The sequence below is a fragment of the Aulonocara stuartgranti genome, assembly GCF_965226115.1.
Source record: "Aulonocara stuartgranti genome assembly, chromosome: 19".
Classification (NCBI taxonomy): Eukaryota; Metazoa; Chordata; class Actinopteri; order Cichliformes; family Cichlidae; genus Aulonocara; species Aulonocara stuartgranti.
The window spans coordinates 20,590,242-20,618,111 of NC_138955.1; the positions used below are offsets into that span (position 1 = coordinate 20,590,242).

At 43.4% G+C, this 27,870-nt stretch overlaps 1 protein-coding gene across 13 annotated transcripts in view; it reads left to right on the forward strand.

Annotated features, from left to right (window-relative positions):
- Positions 1 to 27,870, forward strand: part of dlgap2a (discs, large homolog-associated protein 2a) — a 341,537-nt gene that overhangs the window by 301,302 nt on the left and 12,365 nt on the right. For 9 of the 13 annotated variants that reach the window (XM_082517189.1, XM_082517200.1, XM_082517195.1 and 6 more), the window contains 4 exons: positions 5,748 to 5,816; positions 6,852 to 7,011; positions 7,650 to 7,866; positions 9,453 to 14,252. In XM_082517189.1, the coding sequence (XP_082373315.1) occupies positions 5,748 to 5,816; positions 6,852 to 7,011; positions 7,650 to 7,866; positions 9,453 to 11,866 (2,860 nt within the window). In that variant the 3' untranslated portion in view covers positions 11,867 to 14,252. Of the gene's footprint in view, positions 1 to 5,747; positions 5,817 to 6,851; positions 7,012 to 7,649; positions 7,867 to 9,452; positions 14,253 to 14,610; positions 14,671 to 21,896; positions 22,283 to 27,870 lie in introns of those variants that run through there. The other 4 variants (XM_082517190.1, XM_082517191.1, XM_082517192.1 and 1 more) reach the window with 4 other exon arrangements.

Below are 27,870 nucleotides of genomic sequence, written 5' to 3' on the forward strand. Positions count from 1 at the left end.
GGGGCTTGGGGGGCAGGTATGTTAACTAGTGACTGGTGGGTGGGGCTTCTGCACCGGCCCCATTCACCTTTTCATCTTCAGTTTTATCTGCACCTTAAACATGAGGTGGATGAGCACTACTGTCCAGCACCCTGCTAAATAAAGACATAAACCCTGAATAGGAGGAGCCTGTTTATAGAGCTGTAATACTTAACAAAAAATACACCTTTTCTGCTAAATTTATTTGAAATTTGGGCAGAACTACGACCCCTGTGGCTCAGGGTTGATGTTGCCTCTGCTGCATAATGTAAGTATATCCTGTTCAGCTTCTCCTTCGCGCCATGTGTTCCACTTGGGGACGAGCGGGTAGGAAAAATTCATCACAGGGCTGCTGAGACTTCTGCATAAATCACACTGTCTGTCTGCTCAGCTTCGGGTCTGCACAAGCCTAAAAGCAAATAATGACATAAATTGGAGGCATTATGCAAAGATGACCTTGCGTCTGACCTCAGTGTGCAGTGTGGCCGGTGACAGCCCCGTAGTTTGTGGTATGCACTGTCAGAAAGTCACAGTAAGATGCACGACCCACACACACCGATGAGTCCCTCGCTCTTCTACTCTCGCTCTTCAGGCAGGTTTTTAAAAGGCTTTTCCATCACACGGTTTTGTTTTTTTTTCCACAGAAGCGTGGAAACGTCCATGGGCAACACCCACGGAATCCATTAATGCACCTCGCCACTATTAACCCGACCCTCGCGAAAACACAGACACACACGCACAGCAGAAGGATTAATTGCGAGCTTTTCTGGCAAAGTGTTTGCGACGTCTCTCTGCAGGATAACAGAACAGGAAGTAGGTCAGCAGATATCCAGAAACCAGCTTCTACTGTTAAATACTTCTCTTTCATGACTACATAATAAGCCAGATATGTGATCCAGAGGATATATACTGACAAATGAAATGTTATGGTTGGTGATCAGCGAAGATCATGCTGATATGAGGAGTCTGGCCATGTTAACATCTACCTCAGAAGCTCTTTCTGTGTAATCAGTGAGATATGCAACTTTTGTCACACCTTGCAAAGCTTTCATCACCGTCCGTTTTAAATAGACATAAACAGTGAATGATTTATGAAGATGCAACAGCAGGAAGGGCTATCAGTTGCAGTTATTGTCCTCCAAGGCTCTTCTGAATAATAGCCCTCTCAGCGGTTAGACCGAGTCTGCTGGGCTCCGCTGAAAGAAAAGTATTGACACTCATGGATCAGGCTGTGGGCCCTGACTCCCAGTCCATTGATGGCATTTAGTCTGCGGGAGAAGGTTGGTCGGTGCATTCATTTAAATGCCAGGAACGTCCCCAAAGGTGTCATTACTGAAGAGTACTAATACTCCACTGATCGCGCGCTCTGAGAACATCATAATGTGGCATCCAACAGCTTGGCATTGATTTAGCGTGGCACTAAAAGAGCCTGGTTATATGAGCAGGTGTACATGCGTTATACTGGAAGTGAAGTTGCAGTAGAGAAATGGCAAAGATGTGTGAGGTAACGGAAACATTTTGTCCAGACAGAAAATGCTCCAATCAGCAGTGCGCTTTAATCTTGTGCGAACGGCTCCCTGAGGTAATTCCACAACATCTACGTCAGGTTAAGGTTAGGGCTCCGACCGCTCCGCTTCAAAAGATGGAATTTTAGTTCAAGGTTTATTGTCCTGCTGCATCAGCCTGCCGCCACTAAACCCTGATATTAACCTTTAAAACACGTGACAAATTCAGTTTACTCTTAGTGTGAGCAAACAACGGCAAAACTGCCACAAATACACGAATATTCCGCTTCTTAGTTGATGTATATCAGCAGTCAGTGGTATTTGCATGCTAACGTAATGCTGTGTGTTGTTTTTATTAAATCTGTCTATAGTGAAAATAATTATCGTTAGCTATCCCAACATGTGGGGCGCGTAGCCCCAGCCTTAAACTGTCTCTATATACAGCTTGTTTAATACTGAAACCCTCAGTGAGAAGATTGTAGCCAACGTTTCAGAGATCTCTCTCCTCCAAGCCAACTCGCACTTCACATCCTTGAGAAGAGCACACTGAAATTGCCCGAGTGTGTTACAGTAGCTCTGACCCACTCCTGCAAGCCTGTGTCATTGATTGGACACCAGGCTTGATAACTCGTGACCCCAATTAGTTTTTGATGATGCCATTAACCTCGGGTTATGGCCATAGGTTTTTCAATTACATTAACATACTAATTCCTACACTGTGAATGATTGAATTACGGTTTGAGTACAGAACAATACAATCACAGTGTTTGTTTACGAGTTCACTTTGTTTTTCAAACAAATAAGAACCATAAATATAAACGTGATGAAAGTAAATAAATAAAACTGTTGGATAAAAATGTGTTTTTACATATTTAAGTTTTAATATCTGTCAGATATGATTTGGACGTGGATCAGAATTATTGCCTGAAGGCCAAGAAAAATGCCCAGCAGATTTATTTCCCCAAGTAGACATTACAGCATTTGCTATACTGGTCCACTTGATTGTCTTATCTTATTTGACCTTTATTATTATAATTTATTTTTCAGGTTTTATTTTATTTTTTTCATTTTGAGTTGTTACAATCAGAAAGGACAGGACCGGGGGACAGGGAAGAGAAAGAAAGAGAGGTTAGGAAGACAGTTAACAGAAGGAGAAGAAAAATAGAGGAGAAGAGCGATGGAGAGAGAAAAGATGCCGAAATTCTGATTTCTACTACAACATTTATATGGCATGGTCAGAATCTGTTGTAAAGACCATGAAAGCATGGCTCCATCCTGCCTGGTTTCACTGGTGGAGGTTGCTGGTGGTGTAGTGGCGGATATTTTGATACATGCTTTCAGCAGGATCGCGCACCGAGTCACGAAGCTCAGATCATCTCAGACTGGCTTCTTTGGGTTGTGGTGGTACAGAAGAGTCACACCATGGAAGTGCAGCTGTGTGATGCTGTCGTGCCAACATGGACCAAAATCTCAGAGGAATGTTTCCAGCAACCTGTTGAAGCACGAAGAATTAAAGAAAAAGGGTCCATCATGGTACTAGCAAGGTGTACCTAATAAAGTGGCAGTAAAGCAGTAAATCAGATCAGTCCCCGAACTTCTAAACTGTGCTTTTCATAGACTTTCAAATCTACAGAGATCAGACATCAAAAGACCCCGTAGTACCAGATGCCTGAAACATTTAAAGACCTGAACTATTATTATATATTATTATTATTTTTATTATCCTCTTGAAGTTTTTTCAGGCACAAGAACATGTGAGAAGGTCAGCTTGGAGACACGGATCGACCTGCAGCTTTAATCTAAACACTGTCATGACTGAAAGTTTTGTGTATTATTTGTATATGAAAGAGCGCGCCGAGGTTTATAAATCAGCCCTCAAAGTGTTTTTCTGACTGGCCTATACTCTGCATGCAGCACTGACAAAGATGCTTTTTACACTTGAACACTTTAAGTCAATAATTTGAAAAGAAATTAGACCTGAAGAAGACTTAATTTGGTTGCATAATTAAGCCACCAGGTGATATTTTAAACCAGTGATACTTCTTAATTGTCTGAGCACGTTAATATCTCAAGAGGTGCTTCAAAGTCTGACCACTTTCAGCTTGTGTCACCGTAGCGCTGCGCTCCATGTTTGTAAATGATGTCAAAGATGTGAGAGCTCTGAGGCTGTTGTGGTTCAACGGCCTCGTGGGATGGAATTAGATTGGATCTAAGACAGAAGTGGCGCAGGTTGGATTTCCTCTGCACTCGTACCAATTCGATGTCCCTCTGGGGGCGTACAGATTGGCCAAACACAAATTTGACAGCACCAGGTCCCTGAAGCAAATCACGTTAAAGCGAGAACAGCCTGTCGAGTCGTGTCACCTCGCCTCACTCTTCCGGGCTCTCGTGTTTGACGGGGTCGCCTCTTTGTTCGCCTCACCAGTAAAGAATGCATCGCTGCTTCGCTGAGCGGGTGGAGCCGAGAAGTGAAGATAGGTGATTGTTTTAGATGATCATCCGCTCGCCCCACGCCTGCCCGGGCCGCACGCGTCCTGTAAAGCTGACAGCTGCGATGAAATGAATATGAATGGCTGTTTGTGCCGTGGTCAGACCTGCCAAAGATATTTAAAGAAAGTATTAATGATGATGAACTGAATGGCATGTGGCAAACTTCACTATGAGTCATTAGCATAATGAGTCAATCAGTAATCATATGTCACATCTGATAACGGGGTGCGCTGACACGCGTGCACACGCACACGCGCCTCTCCACTTGACATCTGTCGCCGCCACCCTGTCTTTAAACGACACTTTGACTTTGATCGCACAAGCTGATCAATCACGCGCATTTACGGCACTTTCCAAAAAAAACTCGCATTTGTTTGGCTCCCGGCTGCTATAATTAATCAGAGTTAACACTGGCAAAGCTTTCGATAATTCTTGATTCAACATACTGTAATTACTCATTTAGATGGCATTGTGTTTGAGCGTTTCTCCCTCAGATCTCAAGGTAAGAGCGGAATTCCAATTCATTGATTCGTGGCTGCGTGGGACGTGTCATGCATAGATATGCTGCTTTTCTGTTTCCAGAGCTTCGTCTCTTCACTTTTGTGTCTCTATTTCTAGTATAACAAAAGCACTGTAGCAAAATGAGCGTTTTTAATCTTCCACGACATAGCGTCTCGTTCTCAACGACCGCAGCCTCCTGGATGCTGGCGCTCATGGCTTAAACAGCATATACGAGAGCTTATCACAGACAGCTGTGAGTCGTCTTGGTTCGGCGATTGCAGGTGCATTAAACTCAATTTTCTGCTGTTCACATTCTCACCTCTTTAAGGTATTTCAGGATTGCTGCTTTCTTGCACCACACTGACAAAACCCTAGAAAACATTTGCAGTAAAGATCTCTGCAGGGCGTTGCTCTTTATCAAACACACCTACGCCCAAGCATGTTTCCCAATTTTTGTCCCCATTCTTTTAATGTTCCCTTAAATCAAATGATTATTTGAATTTTTGCTCCAGGATGAAATGGTTTCGGCTTAAAATGCACGTTGTTTAACCACTAACAGCACTTTCACTGGCAGCGTAAAAAGCAGGAAGTGTGAGATTCCCATCATCCCCTGTTGTGATATTGGCCAACAATGGAAGTGCATTAGTACCAATCAGAAACATTAGAGGAAATTTGCTGTGGCATGATTTGATAAAGGGCCGACGCATTCTCAAAACAGCCTCCCTTCACTCTGCTGCTGATAATAGACAGCTCTACAGGCAGCGATGGGCGAAGTCATGCACATTTCAAGCATCAGCCGGTGCACTTCTATCTGATCTTGTCAGCTAAAAGCTTTAAAGTTTAAAGTGTTTTTGTCCTCATTTAGCTCAATTAACCAAATGTAATTAGCCACACAGAGAAAGAGAGTGTGATTGATGCTTCACTGTAGCTGTGGTGTTCAGCATTCATCATCAGATCCTTTTTTTTCTTCACCGACTGTGGACCAACTCGTACCGCACTCCTCATGTTGCCATTCGTTGTGTGAACGTGTTACATTGTCTCAACCTGCCAGCTGACTCTAACTGTAGCATCCACCCACTTTCCTCATCACACAAACGCCATGATGGTCATACGGTGTCACCCTAATGTTTGCGGCGCTTTGGTGAGAATTCCCAAGCAAACATTCCGTGATGTCACATCCATCCAACAGCTCCTTGTGGGACCCAGTAACTCTGTTTTCTTCTCTACCCACAGCTCTTACCGCCTGGATAAAATCAACAGTGACATGCGTAACTACATCACCAATTTTGCTGCAGACTTGAGGTGAATACAGGTTCAGCTCCTCCCCTTGCCTCTCTGTTGCTGCCACGTTGCAGCGGTCAGATGTCAGAGCCAGCTGGCTCGCCGCCCTGCTGACATATTCAATATGGACGCCTTACAGAGCAAACACTCAAGACCAGTCAATGAAAGGTCACCTGGGGCAATCTGCTCATACTGCCAAAGCACAAGGCAATGATGCACACAATGCAGATTTGATTTTTCCTGCTGTTCTTTACATCAGCGTGCTTTTAGAGTTTTTTTTTAAATATAGTGCTAAAAATAAGATATGTGGTGCTTGTACCACAACATTTACACTTAATCGCTGGGTGTTTCTACCCCAGCATGTCTTTGAGTGTTCAGAAAGTTGATATTACTTTGCAAATACGCAGGGCCTTGCTACAGCATCACAAGATGGATTGGGAGACTTTTAATCACACTGGCATTTTCATGCTGCCAAACACCAGCGTTTATCTCTATAAAAAGCCCAGAAACTGCTTACTCATCCCGGCCTGTCATTAGAAATAGATCTGGCGAAGGGAACCCAACCTCACTTTGCTATTCCAAAAGCGGCTCACATAGTATTCTTTATTTTACTTAAAGCACATTTCTTCCGAGTCATTTTCTCTTCGGCAGATTCCTAACCAGCCGTGGGTTTCTGAGCACCTCTCCTGCACTGCTGGGGGAGCACGTTTAATTGACCTGGCTGACACTGGGGTGCTCTCCAAAGTGCTTGCTCACTAACTAGCCCCTGATTTGCATTTCCCTCATTTCCAAGCACTGATTGGATGTTTCAGCACGACAAAAATCAAAGTGCCTTTCTAAGGACACGAATGAATGTAGCGGGGGGGAACAGGAAGAGACAGCCTAAGAGCCACGGTGTCATCCAGCCTCCCTCTCAAGCTCAGCCAGCTGTGCTTAGTAATTCTTCATCGTGTTACACAAAATGCTTGTTTATCAGTCAGATTATATTTAATTGATTTGCTTTATGGCTGTAGTCCCACTCCTGTCCTGCTTTTCTTTGTCTCTCTCTCTGTTCAGTCAGAGCTACCACTTGCAAGCCACCAGGGACATGCACCCAAGCATTGCCCTGGATCCCTCCACCAACTACAACTCACCCAAGTTTCGCTCCAGGAATCAGAGCTATATGCGGGCTGTCAGCACCCTCAGTCAGGCTAGCTGTGTTAGCCAAGTGAGCCAGGTGAGTGCGCATCCTTTAGGTTTGCACAGATTTTCCTGGATCCCCGAGGGAGCCAGAGGGGTTGGCTTTAATTTCCAGGAAAATTTAACAAAGTCATTTCATTTAAAATCCCACTTAAAGAGGCCGATTCTCCCAGTTTCATTGTCACGGCACTGAGTATTGTTTTCAAAGCCCAGGCATAATTTTTCTTACATAAATTTAGTCTCAACACTTTACTGCACATTGTTTATCTGGACAAATTAAAGGATTCCAGTGGGGCTTGCTGAGATATTCATCTCCTTAGTAAAAGAGAGATATTGATTTGCTTGGAGTCCCAGCATTTCAACTAAACTTCCTCTAATTCCTAATCCCAGTCGAACAAGATGTTTATCTTTGATTCCTGATATTGCCAAATGAGAGTGGAGAGATAACGGTTTAACAGTTTCTGCTGTTTTAAAGGCATTCACATCAAATCCAACAACAAATGTGTCACGAACTCTCTGACAGTGTACGACCTTGACTCCACGAACCTTCTCACAGACTCTGCTTCTTTATGATTTTAAAGTGAGAAAAAGTGGAGGTTTACAGCCAACCGATAAAAATATGTATCCTCACTACCCTCGATCGATGGAGCTTATTTATGGCTTTGTTTCTCTCAGGTGAGTGAAACAGAAATTAATGGCCAGTTTGAGTCTGTGTGCGAGTCTGTGTTCAGCGAGGTGGAATCCCAGGCCATGGACGCTTTGGACCTGCCCGGCTGCTTCCGAACCCGGAGCCACAGCTACCTGCGAGCCATCCAGGCTGGCTACTCCCAAGATGACGACTGCATTCCCCCCATGGCCTCCACCGTCACCTCCACCATCAGGTCCACCACAGGTAACCATGGTTAAACATAAATCTGCACAATATATTAGTGGACATGTGACACTAATACGTTTTATTTTAACAAGGATGTGTGGTTATGGATACATAAAGACTATTAGTGCCAACTCATACTGTCAAACAGTTTCAGAATATTTGCATGAATCATTCTTGTATGTGTTCATTTTTACTGAGGCATTTGTAGTGACCAGTTGTGAGCTGTTCGTACTTTGGATACAGTGCTTCATCTGCTCATCCACTGGATGCATCAAAGAGTAAAGCTATGAACCCTATTGAAAATCACAAATGGAAAGTGTCTGAAATAAAAATCAGGTCAGAATAAGGACACCTGCTGCTTTTTCCACTGCATATATTTCTTTGTTGTGCCACATGGTGACAGTGAGCACGCAGCTTTATCGTCTCGCTGGAAACACCACATGAAGTTTTTACTTGAAGCGAGTTTACACGGTGCTGCAAAAGCAGCTTTTCACTCACAGACTGTTTAATTCACACAAGTTATTTTGTCTCAAGCTCACGTTTACGCACAACGAGATGATATTACAGAGCTGCAGACAGTTGTGTCTACACTCGGATCAGCTGACTACAGCGGTAACCGAACTGTCGCACTAGTTAGTCATATGTATCATACGTGCAAATTACTCAGCTGAAACATGCATTTACTTCTGATACTGAGCATTCATTATAACAAATTGTAAGCTGTTGCTGGTTTCAACAATTCCCTGATTGCTGGATTCACAGAGGAAAGGATACGTCCTTGTACAGATGAAGAATGTGGGAAGAACAGAAGAGAAACGGCTCGGACAAGAAGTCCAAGTGGATTCCACCTCCTCCCGCAGTAGATTCATGATCCAACTATATGGGCTATAATAGGGAGAGTTAGAGGTGTGGACATCTGGAGATGTGCTTATGATCAATTCTTCATACCTATAAATGTTTGCTTACACTGCTTTCTCAGTAAACTCAAAGATCTCTTAAGAGTTTGGTGCAATGCATTTTGCCCCAGTTTTGGAAATGGGGCAACTCGATTTAGTCAGTCAAACTGGACTTGACATTTTCAATAGGGTTCATACTGTACTTCCTGATTGATGAGAAAAGCTTTGGAATATTTGCTCATCTTTGCCTCTTTTCACTGCACAAAGTTCACATTTCCTTACCTCAAACGGAAGCCGAAGAGCACGCAAGGACTGTTCGCACACCTCGCTGATTAGACGAAATTGTCCATTCTCTATGATGTGTTCCAGGAGCTAGGAGTTTCAGCTTTGTGCATTGAAAAGATGTGAAGAATGCATGCTAGAAATTAAGGATGAGAAGGCAGTGTAAACCATCAGCATAAATGAGTCAAAATGGGAGTGCTGTCTAAATGCTAATATGACATATTGTTGCTATACATCTGTGGGAGTCACACGAGGAGATTGGCACAATAATCACTGCTGTACATTTCAGCTATTATCTTATTTTGACTCATGGCATTCAGTGCATGACTTGATGTTACTGCATTGTGACAATAAAAAGCACATTCTCTCCAGCTGCTCACACCTTTGGCCATATTACAGATATATATATCTACATTTGTCTTCCAGACAGAAATTATGTGCAGGAAGACTCTTGTTTACCTGACCAGGACAGAATACATGAGGATTTGGCAGACACAGTCCCTCTGACTCATGATGATCTAGGCTGCCCCATCAGAAGAGACAGGCTTTACCACCAAGACAACACGGGGGCTACAGCCAAACCCTTGTCTGGACCACCTGTTTCTCCGAGCCTCTTCAGATCCACTGGAGCTAGTGCTCCAGAACGGCCATCACCAAAGGCCATCCAGGCCAGTATCAAAGAGTCGGCTACACTGGCTGCCGCTATCAGCATGCAGTGGAAGGAAGAGGTCTCGGCCATGCGTCGAGAGCTAGCTGAACTCAGGAGGGACCTCTGTAAAGAACTTCGTGCTTTCAACAGTAATTTCAACACTTTCACGCAGCATTATAACACATGGTCTCCCCAGGGAGGCAACATGGCCGCTGGAGCTGGGGCAGGCTTGGGTGCAGGAGCTGGACCTAGTACAGGGACAGGAACAAGGGCATGGCCTGGAGCGGGATCGGGGCCTGGACCCGGGCCCGGGGCAGGAAGATTTGGAACCTCCACTGCAGATAGAGGCGCTGGGGGGGCTAGAGAGAAAAAGCCCCAAATATCCAAGGTATCGGTGGGGACCCAGGCCCGCAGCAAAGTCTTGGTCAGGCAGAGCACTGCAGATGCAGCTGTTAATTGTCCAGAAGAAAAAGACGAAAAGAAAGGGGCCCGCCGAGGCCTGCCAAAACAGCTCTCGATGGACCCGAGCATTCTTGCCTCTCCACAGTCAATGTACGTAGAAAGTGCCATACCACTTTCTTTGGATCCAATACTTCCTGTCTCTGTTCGAGCAGTCAAGCCAGAGACACTTGATGTTACTGCTGTGCTCACCAGAGCTGAATCGGAGCTTGCAGTCGACGGTGCAGTTCTAAGCTCCTCTGACATGGCCACTAATGAGCCAACACTCACCACCCACGGTACAGCGCCACTTTCTTTAGAAACAGCCCCTGAGAGTCCTCAGGGTTCATTAACACCTGAACAGGAAATGGTAATCACTCCACAACAAACAGATGTAGGTCCACGTAATAATTCCCTACCCCAATCTGAACCATCTTTCACAGATAACACAAACCCCCCAGACTCCAAGCAAATTCACAAGGATACGATACAGCTGCCATACCCAGTCCCTGTAGTTACAGTGTCACCACCAGATGAACAGGATTATGACATCATGTCAGATTCAGAGTCTCCAGATGTTGTCACTGTGGACAAACCAGATTCAGGCCCTCAAGATCCTACTGCTGCGTCCTCAACATGTTCAGCACTGGAAAATACAGATTCCTCAGACCCAACACAAGAAGAACTTCAACCATCAGAATCGCCCGTATCCATTAGTCAAGGCTCAACCTCAGTCTGTGATGCACCAACTCCTCAGTTTGATCCTGTTACACTGTCTGATTTGGATAGCGGCATAACATGTCCTTCTATTGTTGTGTCAGAGTATCTTGACTCGGACGATCCTGCGAGTCCACCCGGCAGTGTCACAGATCCAGATCCCATTATCACCTTTCCCGATCATCCTTCCGACCTCCCTGATGAGGAGAAAACATCCGTCTCAACTTTTGCTTCCAGCTCTGTAGAAACTCCACCAAACCCTGAATCTCAAGAGTCTCAAGACTCAGACTGGCCACCTCTTCCAGAACCACTGGACACCACCACTATATATCACGCTGATCTGGTCCATTTTGACTTGGTCATGCTGACTTCCCTGGATCAAGATGATCTGGACTCAGTGTTTATGGATCCTGAACCAGAGCCTTTTGACATTAGTGTTGACTCTTTATCAAATGTAGAGGATTTAGACCCACCCATGTACCAGTCAGACAGTTCAAGTTCACCTCTACCATCTGTTGACCCTGCTGCAATGGGCCCTTTGGATCCTTCAGAATCAACAGAGTTTGTCTGTTTGGACCCAGCTACGGAGTATCACATGTCTCAGGACGTAGCCTCGGGATTACATGACATCCTACCACAGGTCACTGTCACAATATCCCCTCCTAGTTCGGTATCTCCTGATACATCACTGGAACTAGACTTTGGACCCACAAGTCCAGCCTCAGAACCTGTTCTATCATCAGGCCCAGATCTCCAAGAGATAACCTCAGAGGACCTGCTATCCATGGAGTCAGATGATGTTACAGGAGAGATACTGGAGTGTGTGGCTGTATCCCATATGACTGTGGGACCTGTGGAGGAGGATGTCCCAGGCAGTCCAGAAGCAGCTTCATCTGAGCAGGCCTTTTTGTGGTACAGGTGGCAGAAGAGGGGCCACAGGCGAGACTCGATGTACAGGAGTGCGAGTGTAGAACTGTGGAGTGGCAGATACGAGTACAACAGCGCAGAAATCACATATGTGTCTCTCACTCTGTGAGCTCATACCTCATTCTCAGCAGGCAAAATGTAGCTGAAAATTATATTTATAGCTTTTGGTTTGTAGCTGCCAGTGCACTTACAGCGACGTGCACATCGAAATGTCATGGGATTGTTGGCATTCAAGCAAGAACTTCCTTCTACATCGTCCATGGAAAAAGACTGCATTGGTAGCAGCAAAACTGCATTTCATGGACTGCAACACAGTGCGAGAATGTCATAAACTCCTGCAGTGATAAATGCACTGAACAATAATGTTTCATAAACATTCACTGATAGCAGTACGAAGCTCTCTGAAGCAGTTGTCATCTCTGATGTGAATCATCTCCCAGGAAAGGACTCCTCATCCTCAGAGTGCTGGTTCAAATCAATGGATGATCCTGCATAACAAATGCTGTACACATTTATTTTAAGAGACTCTTTTAAGAGCTCACTAATAGACTGTAGAAACAGTCCAGAGTGTACAAGGTCACAGCCGTCTTTGCAATGATTATGGCAACTTTCCTTTTTTTGACCTATTTTGAGCTCTACTTGCATTGTCACTCTAAAGTGGGGTGAAGTAAATATTGGCAGTTATCATATAACTATATAAAGAGATACTGTTTACTATGTGAGCTGTTGGATGGACGGGTTTAAAGAGAGAAGAACATGAGAAATGATGTTTGCACAATGCTGAGTGGAACTGGGATCCTCTACTGTTACAGCTGTTTGCAAAAGTTTGAGCAAATTGTTTATTCTGTTGATATTTTACAGTGAATGCAACCTCAGCGGTGCACAGGTGTTAGAAAAAATAACTTTTTTAAATTCAGTGGCTTAAAAATAATAAAAAATATCAAATGTGCCACATGCAGAGGTTTGCATCTGCTAACATCACTGACGTCTCAGCCGTCTGGATTCATTAACAATCATCATTAGGTAAAATAAGGTGTGGGCAGACTTTTGCATACAGCTGCATTTTGTTGGAAAATAATTCTGCATTTACAATCATTCCCAACTAAAATTGCAAACCAGTAGAGTCACAGTATGTAGCTACCGTTACCTGCATACACATACAGTTTGCTATCAAACATGCACACATTTTCTGGACTGTACGGATGAATTCATCAGAGACGCTCTAAATTATTACATTTGTCTGACACTGGAATAACAGGCTTTGCTCAGAGGTGATGATGTATTTTTTACTGTAAGTTATCATCCTAACGCTCAGGAATCAAAGACTGAGAATGTACTGGGACATAAGTGTGATGACATGCCGAATTGTATTCCTTCCTGAAAAGAGGTATGTGTCACGCCGTAGTGCTGCATTTCCACATGTGTGATACTGACTGATGAAAATAATGTAGTAATGGTGCATGACAGATGGCCTCCATATTTCCTTGTGTTTCATATGCAGTGCTTCACTGTAGGTACTCGGTTCTATTCATAGCTTCATTTCGACATTCAGTGCAATGAAAGGAGCCTACGTACCACCGAAGACGCAGAATTCTGTTACCAGCAACGAACAGCCAGGCAAAAATCAGAAGATATATCTGCGCTCTCTGTCCAATTAATGCGCTCTATGTGGAGTCGCCCACTGAAGTCTGCGCTCTGATAAAGTGCACGGAATAAAAAGGATCTTTCAGCAGAACATCAGTGAGCTGCCAGAAAAGGATTTTCGTCTGTTGTTTTGAGTCGAATGTGCGCACAGCACTTTATTAAAGTTTGCTAAATTAGATGAATGTGAGAGGTTTTCAAAGGGGAGGGAAGTTAATTAGGTTCTACTGTTGAATTCATTTTACTGACATAAAGTGCTCCACTTTTCTTCTTCTCCTGGCTCTCTTCCTTTACCTTTGCAAAGATCGTAACTAGAAGTAGCTCACTATTTATTATGCACTGTAATGGTAATATTTTTATTTGTAGCATATAATCCAAAAATAAAGTGCTGTAGGATGCAGCGTGCAACGGCACGTAAAGCCAGGCTTTTCCTGCTGGAACAGACAGAATGATGCAGGTGTGTTCGGCTAACGCGCCGGCCGACCTGAGTGTGTCACAACACGGTATTTACTGTTATATTATTACAAACCAAAAAAAGCCAGTGGCCTCAAGTTATCTGCCCAATCTTAATTTACAAAATGGCTTCGACTGCTTCCTGCTGTAGACTCATTTCATTTTCAAATTTCATCAAGATGAAGGTCGGTTCAATTGGATGGAAGCGCTGAGACCTTTTCTGACAGCGAGTCAAACGGTGACAAATACGATCATTATTTTTCACTTCATCGGGTACTTTACATTAGACGGGGTTATCACAACCTCACTTTCTTGCATTAGTATTTTTTTATGATTTAAGATAAAGTGTGATAAACTGTAGAGGTCATGCTGTCATCGTAAATAAAAGACAAATGATCATTGTTGTTCTGTGGACCCACTCATGATCTGTGTCCTCAATAAAGTCTGGAAATAACTGATAACCCAGCAAATATCAGAAAATGAGTTGAAGTAAAGAAGATGCTTACTGCTTGGTGTTAACGAGAACAATCGGGCACTTCTACACTATTATAATGATGGTACTCTATCACGACGCTCATCCTGCTGCAATAGGAGCAATCATAAAGCACAAACTCCCACTGTGCCAGATGATCCTCATATCCTGCAGTTTGTTCTTGGATCCAATCTAAGTATGGCTTTTTGTATTGTTAATCCATTATACTGTGTGTTTGGGCAAATACGCCCCCTCTTCTGAATATCCCATCGCTCCCTTGTTTTCAGGGATCCAGTTCTGCCTCCCCTCCACCTGCAGCATTGATTGGACACCCCAACAAACCCCAGGTAAACTGTCTACCTGGGGCATTCTCTGTTGCTCCGTTTCAAAGTGACATATTGTTTTAATGAAACATGAGTTGTCCTGCAGCACACTGTTAAAAAAAGGAGAGAAAGTAGAGAGAGAAAGAAATATATAGTTTCTGTTGTTGAGAATAATGTTGAGGATCTGCACCAACTCACATTCATGGCATCACAAACTTCATTCGGTCCACAGGAGGCTACAGCCGTAGCTACCTGTCAAAGTCAATTAATTCAACTTGAACAAGTTAAACCAAAGAGCCAAATAAAGCCATGGAAAAATGGACCGCAAAGACGTGGGGACACGGTCGGGCAGGGAACTGTTGGGTTCTGGAGGTTCTACACTGGTGAACTGGAAAACTGAGTGGAAATTAACTGGCAGGAAACTGGCTGGCTGTTAGCAGCATGAGTAATGGGCTGGGGTTAGTTTTGTCTGGAGCCAAGCCTAGCAAAAAGCAGACTCTTAAACTGGGCGATCTGGACATGGGTGATAAACCTTCTGTAGCCTTAGTCTCAAGTGGGAGTCAGTGGGTTTGATCTAGCTGATACAGACCCTTATGGCTAGCAGGCTGGTGCTTACTGGGATGGCTCTGACTAGAGGACAGTTTCCTCACTACAGCCCCATTAAAACAAACCTGCATATTCTGATTGAGGCAGACTTAATCGTTGAGAGTGCTTTCTCTGCTGCTGCTTGGCATATTTATGAGTGCACCAGTTTCTCAAACGTCACACAGACACATGGACACGCTCACCTCTGAAAGCTCTGTTGTTCTGTATGTTTTAACGATCTTCCTAATGAAGTGTCACATGACACGTGAGGCTAAGAACACACAGTGGCGTGCAGCTAACTGTTGCCCTGCAGATGCTCTTCTTCTGGATGCTAATGCAGAGCGGTGGCACCGTTTCTGACTGCAGAAGCCATTAAATACGACCACGAGAGTGTGGCTTCCATCAAGTACAGAAGAGCGTCTGATCCACAGATCAAGAACGGGTTATAAAATGACTGTCTGCAGCCACTCGTGTGGTTTATTTATCAGGAACAATGTTTTTGTCCACAATGAGCCATCACGCTCCTCAGGACGCTTTTAAACTTTAACAAACCCTCCAGGTGTGGTTGAGTACGTCAGAGTAATGACTCACCCTGTCTGCTCTCTCTTATCTGTAGTGAGTTATTCTTATATTCATTTCTTTAATGTTTCTGTCTGCAGTGCTTGTGATAGTGCCAATAATGGAATCCACCATCATTCTTCGTCTTCCAGCCTCCCTTCAGATCATTTACATATTCTTAAAAGCCTACTGCAAAACAAACTGCTGCATTTCCTTCGTAGTTATAAATCCAGCCGGAGAGAAAGACTCTTAACAACGTGTCACTCAACTCTCTTCCAAACTCCACGCCCATGTTAGCATGCAGCCAGCCTGATAGATGGAGAGGTCCTAACAGAGATGGAGTGGTTGACTCACTGCCTTTGTGTCTCACGTTAATCAGCCTGGCTGCTGCGCGTAGAGAAAACAAAATGGTTTTTACTTTGAATAAATTTAGCCGCCTCTGAAGGTTCTGTCATCGATTACTTTTTAGAAATGAGCACTCTGCGTTGCACTTTGTCTGCTCGCTGCGATGGACAGGTTCAGCAGATTTAGGCCCAAACAAATATAGTCCGTTTGTACTCGTGTATGCTCGAGGACTACATCCTCCCAGGTTTCTACATGTTTGTGTCACAGTTTATTTATTGCACCATGCATGTTCCAATTAATGCATGCATGCAACATTTAAGCACAACTAAACCTTCTTAGTTTAGTTGCAACATTTGGAAGATTTTGTGTTCCCACTAAAAACAGCCATACCAGACTTGATGCCAGGTCTACCTGAACATGTTTAGCTGATGTTCTCTCACAGATACAGTGGTCCCTCGCTATAACGCGGTTCACCTTTCGCAGCCTTTTTTTGTGCAATTTTCCATGTTTTTTGTTTTGTTTTGTTGTTTTGATCCGCGTCCTGATTGGCTGTAGACCATTGTCAATCAGTCTCCTCCGCGAGTCTTCTGTACAGTACAGAATGCGTTCAGTTTGTCAAATAAATCTTCGATGCTAGAAGTGTGACTGTACTGTAGGTTTGTAAGTTTTCTCCACGACAAACACAACAATGTTGAAGAAACGTTTTGCACTCCTTTGGTTTCCTTCTATAATCCTGGACTTATTTTTCTACGAAGGTTTGAACTTTGAGAGTTTAAACAAGAGAGAAAAGTGTGAAAATGTTCGTGCCTGTCTGGGAAAAGTGTATAAAGTGTGTAGTGACGGGTTTTACAGCCTTTAAACATCTATAATAACTGTAAAAAATAAAGTTGGCTACTTCGTGGATTTCACCTGTCGCTGGTTAGTTTCAGAACGTAACGCCGTGATAAACGAGGGACCGCTGCACTACTGATTGCCTCGGCACTCACATATTTTCCCCTCAGCCACGTGTGCTCTCTTTACAGATCCACTGATGTAACCTAAGAGCAAAAATAAAATGTCCTTAACATTAACACTGCTAACAATAATAATTAACCCTTTCACACATAGTGGTCACTGCAGTGGATTCAAAGGTTGTTTTCTTGTATTTGTGTCAGTGTTGATGGTAGACTTGCACATAAACACAACAGACATATTATATTATTGATTTGTTTGTCAAAACGTATGTTGTCCACCTAAGTGGACATGTAAAAAACTCTTTGAGAAATACATATTTTTAAAGATGAATAAAAATACTTAAGAGAAAGATCCTGATTGAGGTTGTCATAATTCATGCCTGAAAGGGTTAAATTAAATTAATTAAACTGCATACAAAAACACAAAGAGCACACAGTGAGCCCGGGCCTTCAGGTTTGATGCCCCCGCACGGGGCATTTCCCTGCGTTTCCTGATTGATGGTCCTGCTTCAGCTGGCAGTCTTGCTGCTTTGCTAATTGCACAAAATGTTCTCTTAAAACACCCGCGGTGTTAAAAATGGGTCTGTTGCACCTCTCAAGCCTCTCATGTTCCCATTCTTGAAGCATCAGAAACTGCTCTCTTGACTAAGGACGAGGTTTCCTCCTGGTTTCACTCACAGCTCATCACATGCAGATGTTTGTAAAGGACCCTACAGTCACGTCTAATTTATTGCATATTGTAAAAGCGCTTTGAGTGCTCAAGGCGAGTAGAAAAAGCACTAAGAACCTGTAATTTCAAACAGGAACGTCAAAATCACTTTATACTGTGAGCTACATGCAGCCCATCGCTGAAACTGCCCTTTCTGTCAGTGTAACGACATTTAGCTGAACATTCAATCCCTGAGATATTTTAAAAGAACTGCGATTTCAACAACGCATTTCTGTGTATGTTGAATGTGTAAAAAGACAGAAAAGGTTCTGGTAGCTCATTCCTCTGCCCTGTGACACATTCACACATTTTTGTTTTTCCCCCACTAGAATAAAAACAGTCATTTAATCTTTAACAAAAACGTTCAAATTGAAGTTTGACACCCCTGAGTTAAAGGTAATAATAAAAGTCAAATCAAAACAACATTTAAAACGTGATGAAGTCAAAGAATAAAAAACAGAAAGTTCGGAGACAGAACACAAAGTGCGCCCCGACACGTCGCCAACCTCTAAACACAGAGCATCACATCACTCGGCTTCACGTACACAGAGAGCAGTTTGCACTACATCACCACAGCTTCATATGTTGGAACATGATGTATAATAATAGTGTTAAATACTCTGTCTGAAATGAGTGAGCGAGCAGTGCGTATGTTCTGGTGTTCACTTCATCTACATGCTGAGTAATACTGCCACTGACAAGATGGGACCAAGAGTTATGACTCCCCTTTGCACGACTGGCTGGCTAATAATGGCTCTATTTTGGTCCTCCTGCTGAATCATGCCCCTTCAATGGGTCATCTCTTTCCTCCCTCGATCGCTCCGCACTCCCTGATTTATCCTTGCTCTCTATGACACACACACACAAAACCCTCTTTCATCCCTCTTTATATCTGCAATGATTTACTCTCCCTCCCTCTTTCTCTCTTACCTCTACATTTTCCTTCTCTCCCATTTTCCGTCTTTATTCGGGTTCGCATCTCTTCATCCACGAGGACTTAATTCTGTGAATGGCCGTCAGTGTGAGTCATTTAGTCCCTGGAGCAGAACACTCTCCATAGACCAGACGTCTGTAGCTATTTATACACAGCTGCAGTCGGGGTGAGAAAGAGGCCAAAAGTTGTTGTAGGTTTCAGGTGAAGCGCTGGCTTTGATGGTTACAAGAAATTTCTCTCTTTATTAAGATAAATGCAAACAAAAAGGTTTGTGTTTGCTCTGTACTTGTGAAATGCTATTAATTCTACACATTAGTGTTTGGGGGGCCTGCGTGGACGGGGCAGCTCATTAGAACTGAAAGAAGTGGCTTTGTGTGATGTAAGCACACAAGAAACGCTGAGTTCAGCTCAGTTTGCCTCTTTGTTGAGGAAAACGATAACCCATAACTTGCCCCGCAGCGTGACTCGGTGTTCTTCCGCTCTGCCGTCGCTCTTCCTTCTGCTCTTGGCTCTGAGGTGGCCGGCTCACAGCTCGTGCTTCAGATGCTCGGGCCTGTAACTACGATGAGCTTTCTGAAAATAAAGACATGTCAAAGCCCAGAAGGCATTCGTGACCCATTCCCCAGTCCATCTCTCTGTGGATTAAGTCCATATTCTCATTTGCACTTGAAAGAAAGTAATCCTCCTTCCTTCTGTTGTGAAACGTGCAGAATAAGAAGACGAGACGTGTCAGCCTTCCTTTAGCAGAATCCTCCACATGAGTACTCCTGATTACTTCTCTGGTTTTCATCCATGTCAGATCAGTCTCACGTTTCACAACGGCTTTTTTTTTTTTTACTGTGTTATTACTTCATGTGTAAAAACCAGTCTCTGAACACCTGAGGCTGTGGTGATGAGGGCTGGTGTTATTGTAGGGTCTTTACCTTACAATATAAAGTGCCCTGAGGTGGCTGTTGTAGCGATTTGGTGCCATATGAATAAAACTGAATTCAATCCAGTTTAACTGAATTTAATACAACCCAGTTGTCCCTGAATTCTTCTGAAGCCAATCCCAGCAGTCCTGTCAGCACTGGGTGAGTTTATTACTCCAGCTGGGTATCAGATCACTGCTTCCTAACATTGCACTGCTTCTGGAGGTATTTGAGGAGCTGGTGCTGTGGCCCTCTGCTGTTATACAGCCTTTCTGACCTGTGCTCATGTGTTGACTCATGTACCTGCTCAGCTTAGTTCCTACAATACCTGAGAGGAGCTTCCACGTAGTGGAGAGGCAGGTAGTTCGATGGTGACCCTTTATGGTCAGGATGGTTCTGCCTTGTGTTAGCCAGCCTGCTGTTAGCAGTGACCCTTATTTGTGCTGCCAGGCGATCGTGGAGTGCTGTGAGCTTCGTCAGTCAGCAGGCATGGATCATGTCAGGTACTGGTCCAGCTCATTCTTGTGGTTGGATGGCTGTCTTTGTGACGTTCACTGGCTCTTGTTCTGGGAGGTTGCTCTCGTCTGCTCTTAGATCCACCAGTGACGCTTCTTTCTCCTGGATGTTCTTCCAGTATTTTTCAGTCTCAGCTTCGGGTGGGTAGTACACCCTGGATGGGTCTGTGGACAACAAGCCATTATTCTCTCTGCTTGTCTTCAGGCTACTGGGCAGAGCTGTGAGGCTTCATTTGTTCAATTTGTTGCACCTCTAATTCACCCGCAACCTGTTTCTTTAGCAGCTAGCTTCTTCCAAATGTAATGCCCCACTGGGGCGATTCTAGGATCAGAGCTTTGGGGGGCTGAGCAGCTGCCCAGCCAGGCAAGATAAACTTTATTCATCACGATGAGACTTCTTCCCCGTCTCTGTCAGTCCCTGCATCCTTAAATGTCTCCAGTTGTCCTGAGTTCCCTCTGAGTGTCTCCTTGGTGCATTTAAACCCCTGTTCCTCCCTGTCCTCATCGTCTGTTGTCTTCATCTCCGTTATCAGTCATCATAATTTTACCATCTCCGTGCAAGTCTGTAAATTTCTTTATTAAATCATAAGATTCTTAAATTCATCAAGTCTCTCTGTGCCTGGGTCCTCGTCTCAAAACATGACATCACTGTTTTGTACATTTTAACACAATTTAATCCCCACAGTTGTAAACGAAAAGCAAAACACTTTTTTAAAGTATGTAACAAAACCATCAAATCTGATAAAGGTTATTTAAATGCTGCAAATGAAGAATGGACTGGAATAAAAAAAACAAACATATCCTAACCGTAATTACTGGGAGAAAATGATGCTTACAGTAAATGAGAAGTAAACTGAGTGCATTTTTTGGACAGAGGTTCACTTTTAATGTGTAAAATACACTCCAAAAATAGAGTCCTTGAATATTGATTAAAAAAAATTACAAAAAATGGAGGCAACTTTGCCTATGGTACTGTGTATACTATGTATGAAAAAGCATACACTGTAGTATAAAAAAGCACTTTTTTTTTCTTTTTTTTAAAATCACATTTAGTAATCTGTGCGATACAAACCATCTGCATGTGTTTATCAATATCATGCTGGCCTTCTGCTTCTATTACATCCAAGTTTGTTTCTTTTTCTATTTCTGGATTTTATGTATGATTAACTTTTATTTACGGATCATTTCTATGAATTACAAACACACACACACACACAAATTCTGGTTTTGCTATCTTAGTGAGGACATCTAATTGACATAATGCTTTCCCTAGATGCTTACCCTAACCATCATAAATGAATGCCTAACCCTTAGCCTGAACCTAACCTTAACCCTGACACCAAAATCCCAATCATGTGTGCGTCCTCACAAGTCCTACAAGTATAGTAACATTCCAATTTTTGGTCCCCACGATGATGTCTAAACAGGCACACACACACCTGAACAGAAAACAGACCAAACTAAAAACAGACTTATGGCCACACTGAACTTAGAATAACATTAAAACAAATCAAATAAAATCATCCGTCACTATTTCACTATTATGAACATGTGCATTGTAGTTTATAGTTACCTTGACATATTTTTCCCAAAATAAAATCAAATCTTTTTACATCATTGCCTTGCATCATAAAATCTTTGCTATACTATAAACATATAGTATGAACAGTGGGAATTTAATGTAAATTTAAAATGTTAATATTCTGAAAATGGCTTTGTTCATTTTTGCCTCTTTTCTAGCCATCACCTACACACCTAGCTATAAGAAGACCCCTCCTCCAGTCCCGCCACGCACCACCTCCAAACCGCTCATCTCCATCACGGCCCAGAGTAGCACCGAGTCCACCCAGGACGCCCACCACGAGGGGAGGCACCCTCATGGTGGGATGTGGGCGTCCGACGGCATCAGCTTGGGGTTGACCCCGGGCAGAGGCCTCTACAATTCCAACGACAGCCTGGATAGCACCAAAGCTGTTACTATAGCGATGGAGGCGGCCAGAGTCATGGCTGGAAAAAGACACCCGTCCACAGACTCTCACAGCTCAGTGCTCACCTGCGATAAGGCCGTCCTCGTGTCAAAGGCTGAGGAGTACTTGAAAACACCTCGATCATCTATAGGGATACAGGTCAGTCTTCAAATGAGCGTGCATGGTTAAAATGCCATTTCACTGGTCCTAAAACTCGCACTGCTCAAACCTGTGTGTGGTTATATAACATCAAAGAATAGTTTCCCACACATACATTCAGCCGAGAAACAGCGTTCTCATTTCAGGGGCTAAAAATAGCAGGAGTGAGTCATCTTACTGCAATCCGTTAATTAAGATTCAACTCATGCTGGAGCAGGTTTTAGTGAATGGTAGTTCACTCCACGGTTCATTCACTCCTCTTCTTACTGTACCTGCCTCTCTTTCTGTCTAACCCCACTGACTCTCTCGGTCCCCTTTCTAATTGTTCTCCCTCTCGCTTCCTTTGTGCCTTTTTTCTCCCTCCACCTCCCGCTTCAGAGTCATTTTACTTTGGATTTGTCTCACTCGTGCTCCGACTGTAGCCGAGGTTCTGCTGTCGCTGATCTTCCTTTGCAGGTGTCTGCTTTGATGCTCTTAAAAGATTGAGGAGTCAGTTCACTCCGCCTTCGTAGCCATTTAAAGCAGAATATCAGTTCTATTAAAGTTTTAAAGTTTGCATGTAGGGAGTTTTTGGTTTTCTGCTTTCATCTCATTATTACGTACTTGTCTACCTTAATCAGTGGATCTTTCCTGTTTATTCTTCCTCCACACAAATATGTGCACGTACATATATCCACTCTGCTGGCTGTCGTTCCTGCTAAACTGTTTGCAAACTCAAACCTGCTCATATATAAAATTTGAACCTTTTGATTTCATTCTGCCTGTGTTTGAATATCTTTCTTTGATAAAGAAATTAAGTGCATCCTAACTGCAGTGTTTTCTTTCAAAATTAGATTAAAAGAGGTAACTGGTTTGAGCTGGGGTTAAATATTATTACGGGGAAGTCAAACAGTAATCCTTTGGTAGTCAGGAGATTCTTCCACGCATCCAAACTTGAGAATTTGCAGGAGAACATTTGGCAAATTTCCCTGTTCTGTCTAAATTGCCTCCAACGTTTTCTTACTGCCATCAAAAATTAGCGATTTTAATGATAAGAGACTGAAACTGGTAAAAACAAACAAACCCAAAAACACATGACAGAAGCAACAAAAGCTGGAGCTCCTCAAACGGCTTCTGGAGGCCGGCACTGATCTGGGTCTACGGGTCAAAACCCGCAGACTCACATGCTAAATGGCTAAATCAAGTCACTAAACTCAACCTCTCAACCCTGTTTGTGGTGTCAGTGTGTAAAAAATATCATTTGTATTGTAAGAGTGCAGGGTTAAAATGTTAAACGTAGCAGAGCCGACGAGTCTCTGTTAGACAGATGTGTGTGTGACTGTAGAGCTGTTGTAGTAGCCGAGCTGAATCTGTGAGAGAACGAGCTCTGCCGCCTGTCCTGTAACCGGCCCAGAGGGTGCATGGTCAGGATAACAGTTTGTTCAGCCACCTCCTCTCCAGTCATAAAGTCAGCCTTCCTAATCAGTTTATTCACAGCTCTGATGCTCAGCAGACCACAGTGAAGTACCCGGTGCTCACCACAACTGAGAGGCAGGAAATCTCCTGGATCTCAGCTTGCTTAGGGAGTAGAGCCTGCTCAGCCCCTGTCTGTACACAGCCTCTGTGCTGGTCTTCCACTTCAGCCCACAGTGATCCTTTAACGGACCTCCCACCCAGTCACGATTCCACTCTGATCTATCTGTTGATTTTGATTGGCTGCACTGGCTCTTAGCCTTTAACATATTCTATATATATTCTTTCAGATGCAATGATAAAAGCATAGTGATAATGTTAGGAGACTATAAACAGCAGACAGAGCAAAAACGCCAGGGTCTGTCAGTTATATATATACATCTGAGCCATCTGCAGTTATTAGTGCATTGCTAAAAGCAGCTTTCAGCTGCTAACATCTTGTGTGTAAAATGCCAGCCTTGCATTAAAAATGGTTGCTTTAGGAGGAGAAATGAGCTCAGTGTTAATGAAGGTCTCACAGTAACCAGGCTACATTTCCCTGACTCATGTAAACATCTTGGTTTACTCACTCTTTGCTCCAGAAATGATTTACCCAATTACTCAAGCAAAGTTCAGATATCCTTGTTCACATTCTTACTCTCCTCATCTCCAACACATTTGCAGTACTGGCACTTTCTGTTTCCTGTTAGCCAGGGTCAAAGCCTGCCATCTAAAGATGAACAGGCCACCCAACTGCTCATTTAAAGAAAACAGAAGTGAAACATCCAAATCTCATTGCAACACTTCAGAAAAATGCAAAGCAACACATTCAGCACATGTGCGTGAGCGATCTGACCCATCCATCACCAGTGAGGTGGCGATCAAACCCTCTGGGAGAACGAGTCCACTGTTAGTGCTGTGTGTTTGATGAAAGTGAAGGTGAAAATGCAGGAGTGTGTGTGTGTGTGTGTGTGTGTGTGTGTGTGTGTGTGTGTGTGTGTGTGTGTAACAGAGAATTATACTGACATTGAAATTGCCTCCAGTGATGTGTGGAAAGTCCAGTTAAATTACCAGTGCAGGTAATTTAAGCTTCTGGACTCAAATATAAAATAAGCAGAAAGAAGAATTTCTCGTTCATCTAATCATAAATGTTTAGGTTGAAAACATTACAGTCTGAGAAGACTTATATGCTTCATTCTCACATTCATCTTTAACAACATTATATTTACCTGCCTATACTCTGACTGTACTGCATGAGAACAATTTGAATGGGTCCTCTGTGGTGAGTAAATCATAGCATGAGAAATATACCGTATATAGCCTGAGACAGACAGGTTTCTTTAAGTATCCCTAGCAGCGATGCAGAAGGTTTCATCCCATCACTTTGGACTTTCATGTTGGAGAATTAAAGCTTTATTTTATAAGAGCCATAATTTCTAACAAGTTCTCAGAAACCTTTCCTGGAAAGACTCAAATATTATTGAATACACTAAGCTGTAATACCAGGGAGTCTCTTATTTTACAATTAAGGGATTTTTTATTCGAAAAGCAAAATTGCTGTTGTACAAATTTAAGAAATTGAGCTTAGTGTCAGTTCACCAAAGCATATTTTTAATTATGACTTTGGATAATGTGTCATAGTCCAGAAGTCTTTGAACTACAGTATGCAAATACTCATTTATTATATTCAGCTGACCTCTTCGTCATCCACGTGCTTCACCCAGTCCTGTAATTAACCTGGATTATCCTTCCTTTGCATTGATTTCACCCTCTCAGCCTGCCTCTCCTACAGGAGGTCAACTTTTAACATTTCTGCACATTTTTTAAATGTTAATTATTGGCTTTGTGGACTCGGTGTTGACTTGACTTCCTCCGGTCCTCCCATTGGGACCACTTTAGAGCCATCTGGGCTGCACTTTTCCCACTTTAGAACTCAGACATGCTTACATTCCAAAAGTCTGATTGATTTATTCACAGCAAGAGTTTTAATTGGAGCCTTAATGAGGTCGTATGAAAAAAGGAGTCAAAGCTTTTAACCTTAAACGCACTCATTGGCTCCAGGAAGTCACCAGGTGGTGTTTGAGTGTTGTGGATGAAAGGCTGAGTCGCTCCGTGCAGCTTTCAGTTTCCACACCTGTGCTGATTCTGTGCCTGTGATGATGTATGCACGCCCTTGTATTTCTGCATGCACGTGCCAAAGTATGTCCAGCCTAAAGAGCCTGCTGGACGCAAACTGCACGGCATCCTGGATGTTTTGCCTTCTTTCAGCTCTCATCCATCACAGACATGAAACTCTATCATGAGGTGGACTGGGCTCTGCCTCTAACACAAAGCGAGTAATGGAGGTCACCTCAGCAGGCTGCTCCGTGCACATTTCCTCCCTGCTAATAGCTTCTTCCAAACAGCCTGACAGAATACAAAATAGCTCACCAAAAATGTCACTCCTGAGCTTTAATACTGACCACTCCACAACAAAGGTAGGGCTGACATTTCCAAACAACAGAACTGCACGATATTCTCAACCAATGCATTTGGTTCACTCTCACAGTCATAATGCTACACTGAGTCGGAGATTTATGAATGTCAGATGCTTAAAAGGCCTCTTATAGACATTTTGGGCGCTCTTTGAAACACCTGAGGGCTGGAATGATATCATTGGCAGAGAAATGCACTCGTTTTTTTACAGCTATGTGCACTATAGCACAGTGCTTTGATATCAGACAAACATTATTTACTATGCAGGTATTTCAAATTCACATACTAGGATCATGAGTTGTTAGAGTTCATCCTGAGGAGGACGCAATGCTCACATTAAGTCCTGCTTGTCTAACCTTTAAAAAAATCACAGTATAAAAACACATTTTGGTATATTGTCAAAGACTGGATCAACATTTTTTAATTTTAAAATCACCCAGTAAATGATGAGGGAAGTTTGTGGGTAAATGCAAAGTAGAACCAGCTAAAAAAAACCAGGGCACAGCCACGAGTCATTTTTCTGACCTATGCATGCTGTAAATGTGTTCCTGAAATATTTAACCCATGATTAGCTGACTCTAAACAACCCTGCGAGGAAACCCAGGTGACCAAAGGACGAACAGCACTCTCTCTTTCTCTCAGGGAACATAAGGCTCCGCTCAGCTCTTATCAAAGCTGCACCGCTCAGGTTATAAATACACCCGACAGAATAGAGAGCTGATCGCTCAGAACACATCCAAAGTCATCCGGTCCAAAATATGGTCAACATGTGCCCTGGGCCTCATTAAAGAACCACTTACTCAGCTCTCCAGTAATCACAGCTGTGATTGGGCTTTCATTTCCCGTAGTCTTTACCGGACAAATAAAAATAAAGAAGGATAGATCAGATGTTTGTGTAGCTTATGTGTCGACACAGTGGATCCATATTTCACTAGGAGATGACTTCAGGTAAGGGTCGGTGTTGGGAAAAATGAGGTCAGGAAGACAGTCCTATACGGGGGATAGATGAGTGGTAATGAAGAAGATGATAAGCGTTGGCTGGCAGGGGTAGATAACTGCCGCTGGAGAGAAGATGGAAGATGGTATGATTGTGCTGAGTGGGCTGTGGGTGAAGGAGTGGCTGAGACGTGCAGGCAGACAAGCATCTGATTGGAGGAGGGTGATGTAAGGTGTGATGTAAGGTGTGTGGCCAGAGGGGCCGATGGCGCAATATGGCAGCCTCGCTTCTGTCAGTCTACCCCAGGGCAGCTGTGGCTACAACCGTAGCTTGCCTCCACCAGTGTGTGAATGTGAGAGTGTATGAATAGTGGCATCGTAAAGCGCTCTGGGTGCCTTGAAAAGCGCTATATAAAATCCAATCCATTATTATTATTAAGAAAGCCCAGGTAGACAGAGGAAAAGCAGTAAACAAGAAACTGGGGTTTACAGTTTTGATAGGCTGGAACAGATAACTCGATGATGTGATCAATCAGGGACCAAGTCTGAGCAAACGCACTTCACATGAACATACAAGCATGGAGAGGGACTGAAGCGGGCGCTGTAGGAGCCACAGCAGCTGCGTCTGGTCATGCACTGAGGTATGTGTATGCAGGGCAGATGTGAGTGCTGTAATCTGCTTTTTGCAAACAGAAAACGATCTATTTTTTTATTTGCATGAGGAGCGGGGGAAGTCGTATCCAATC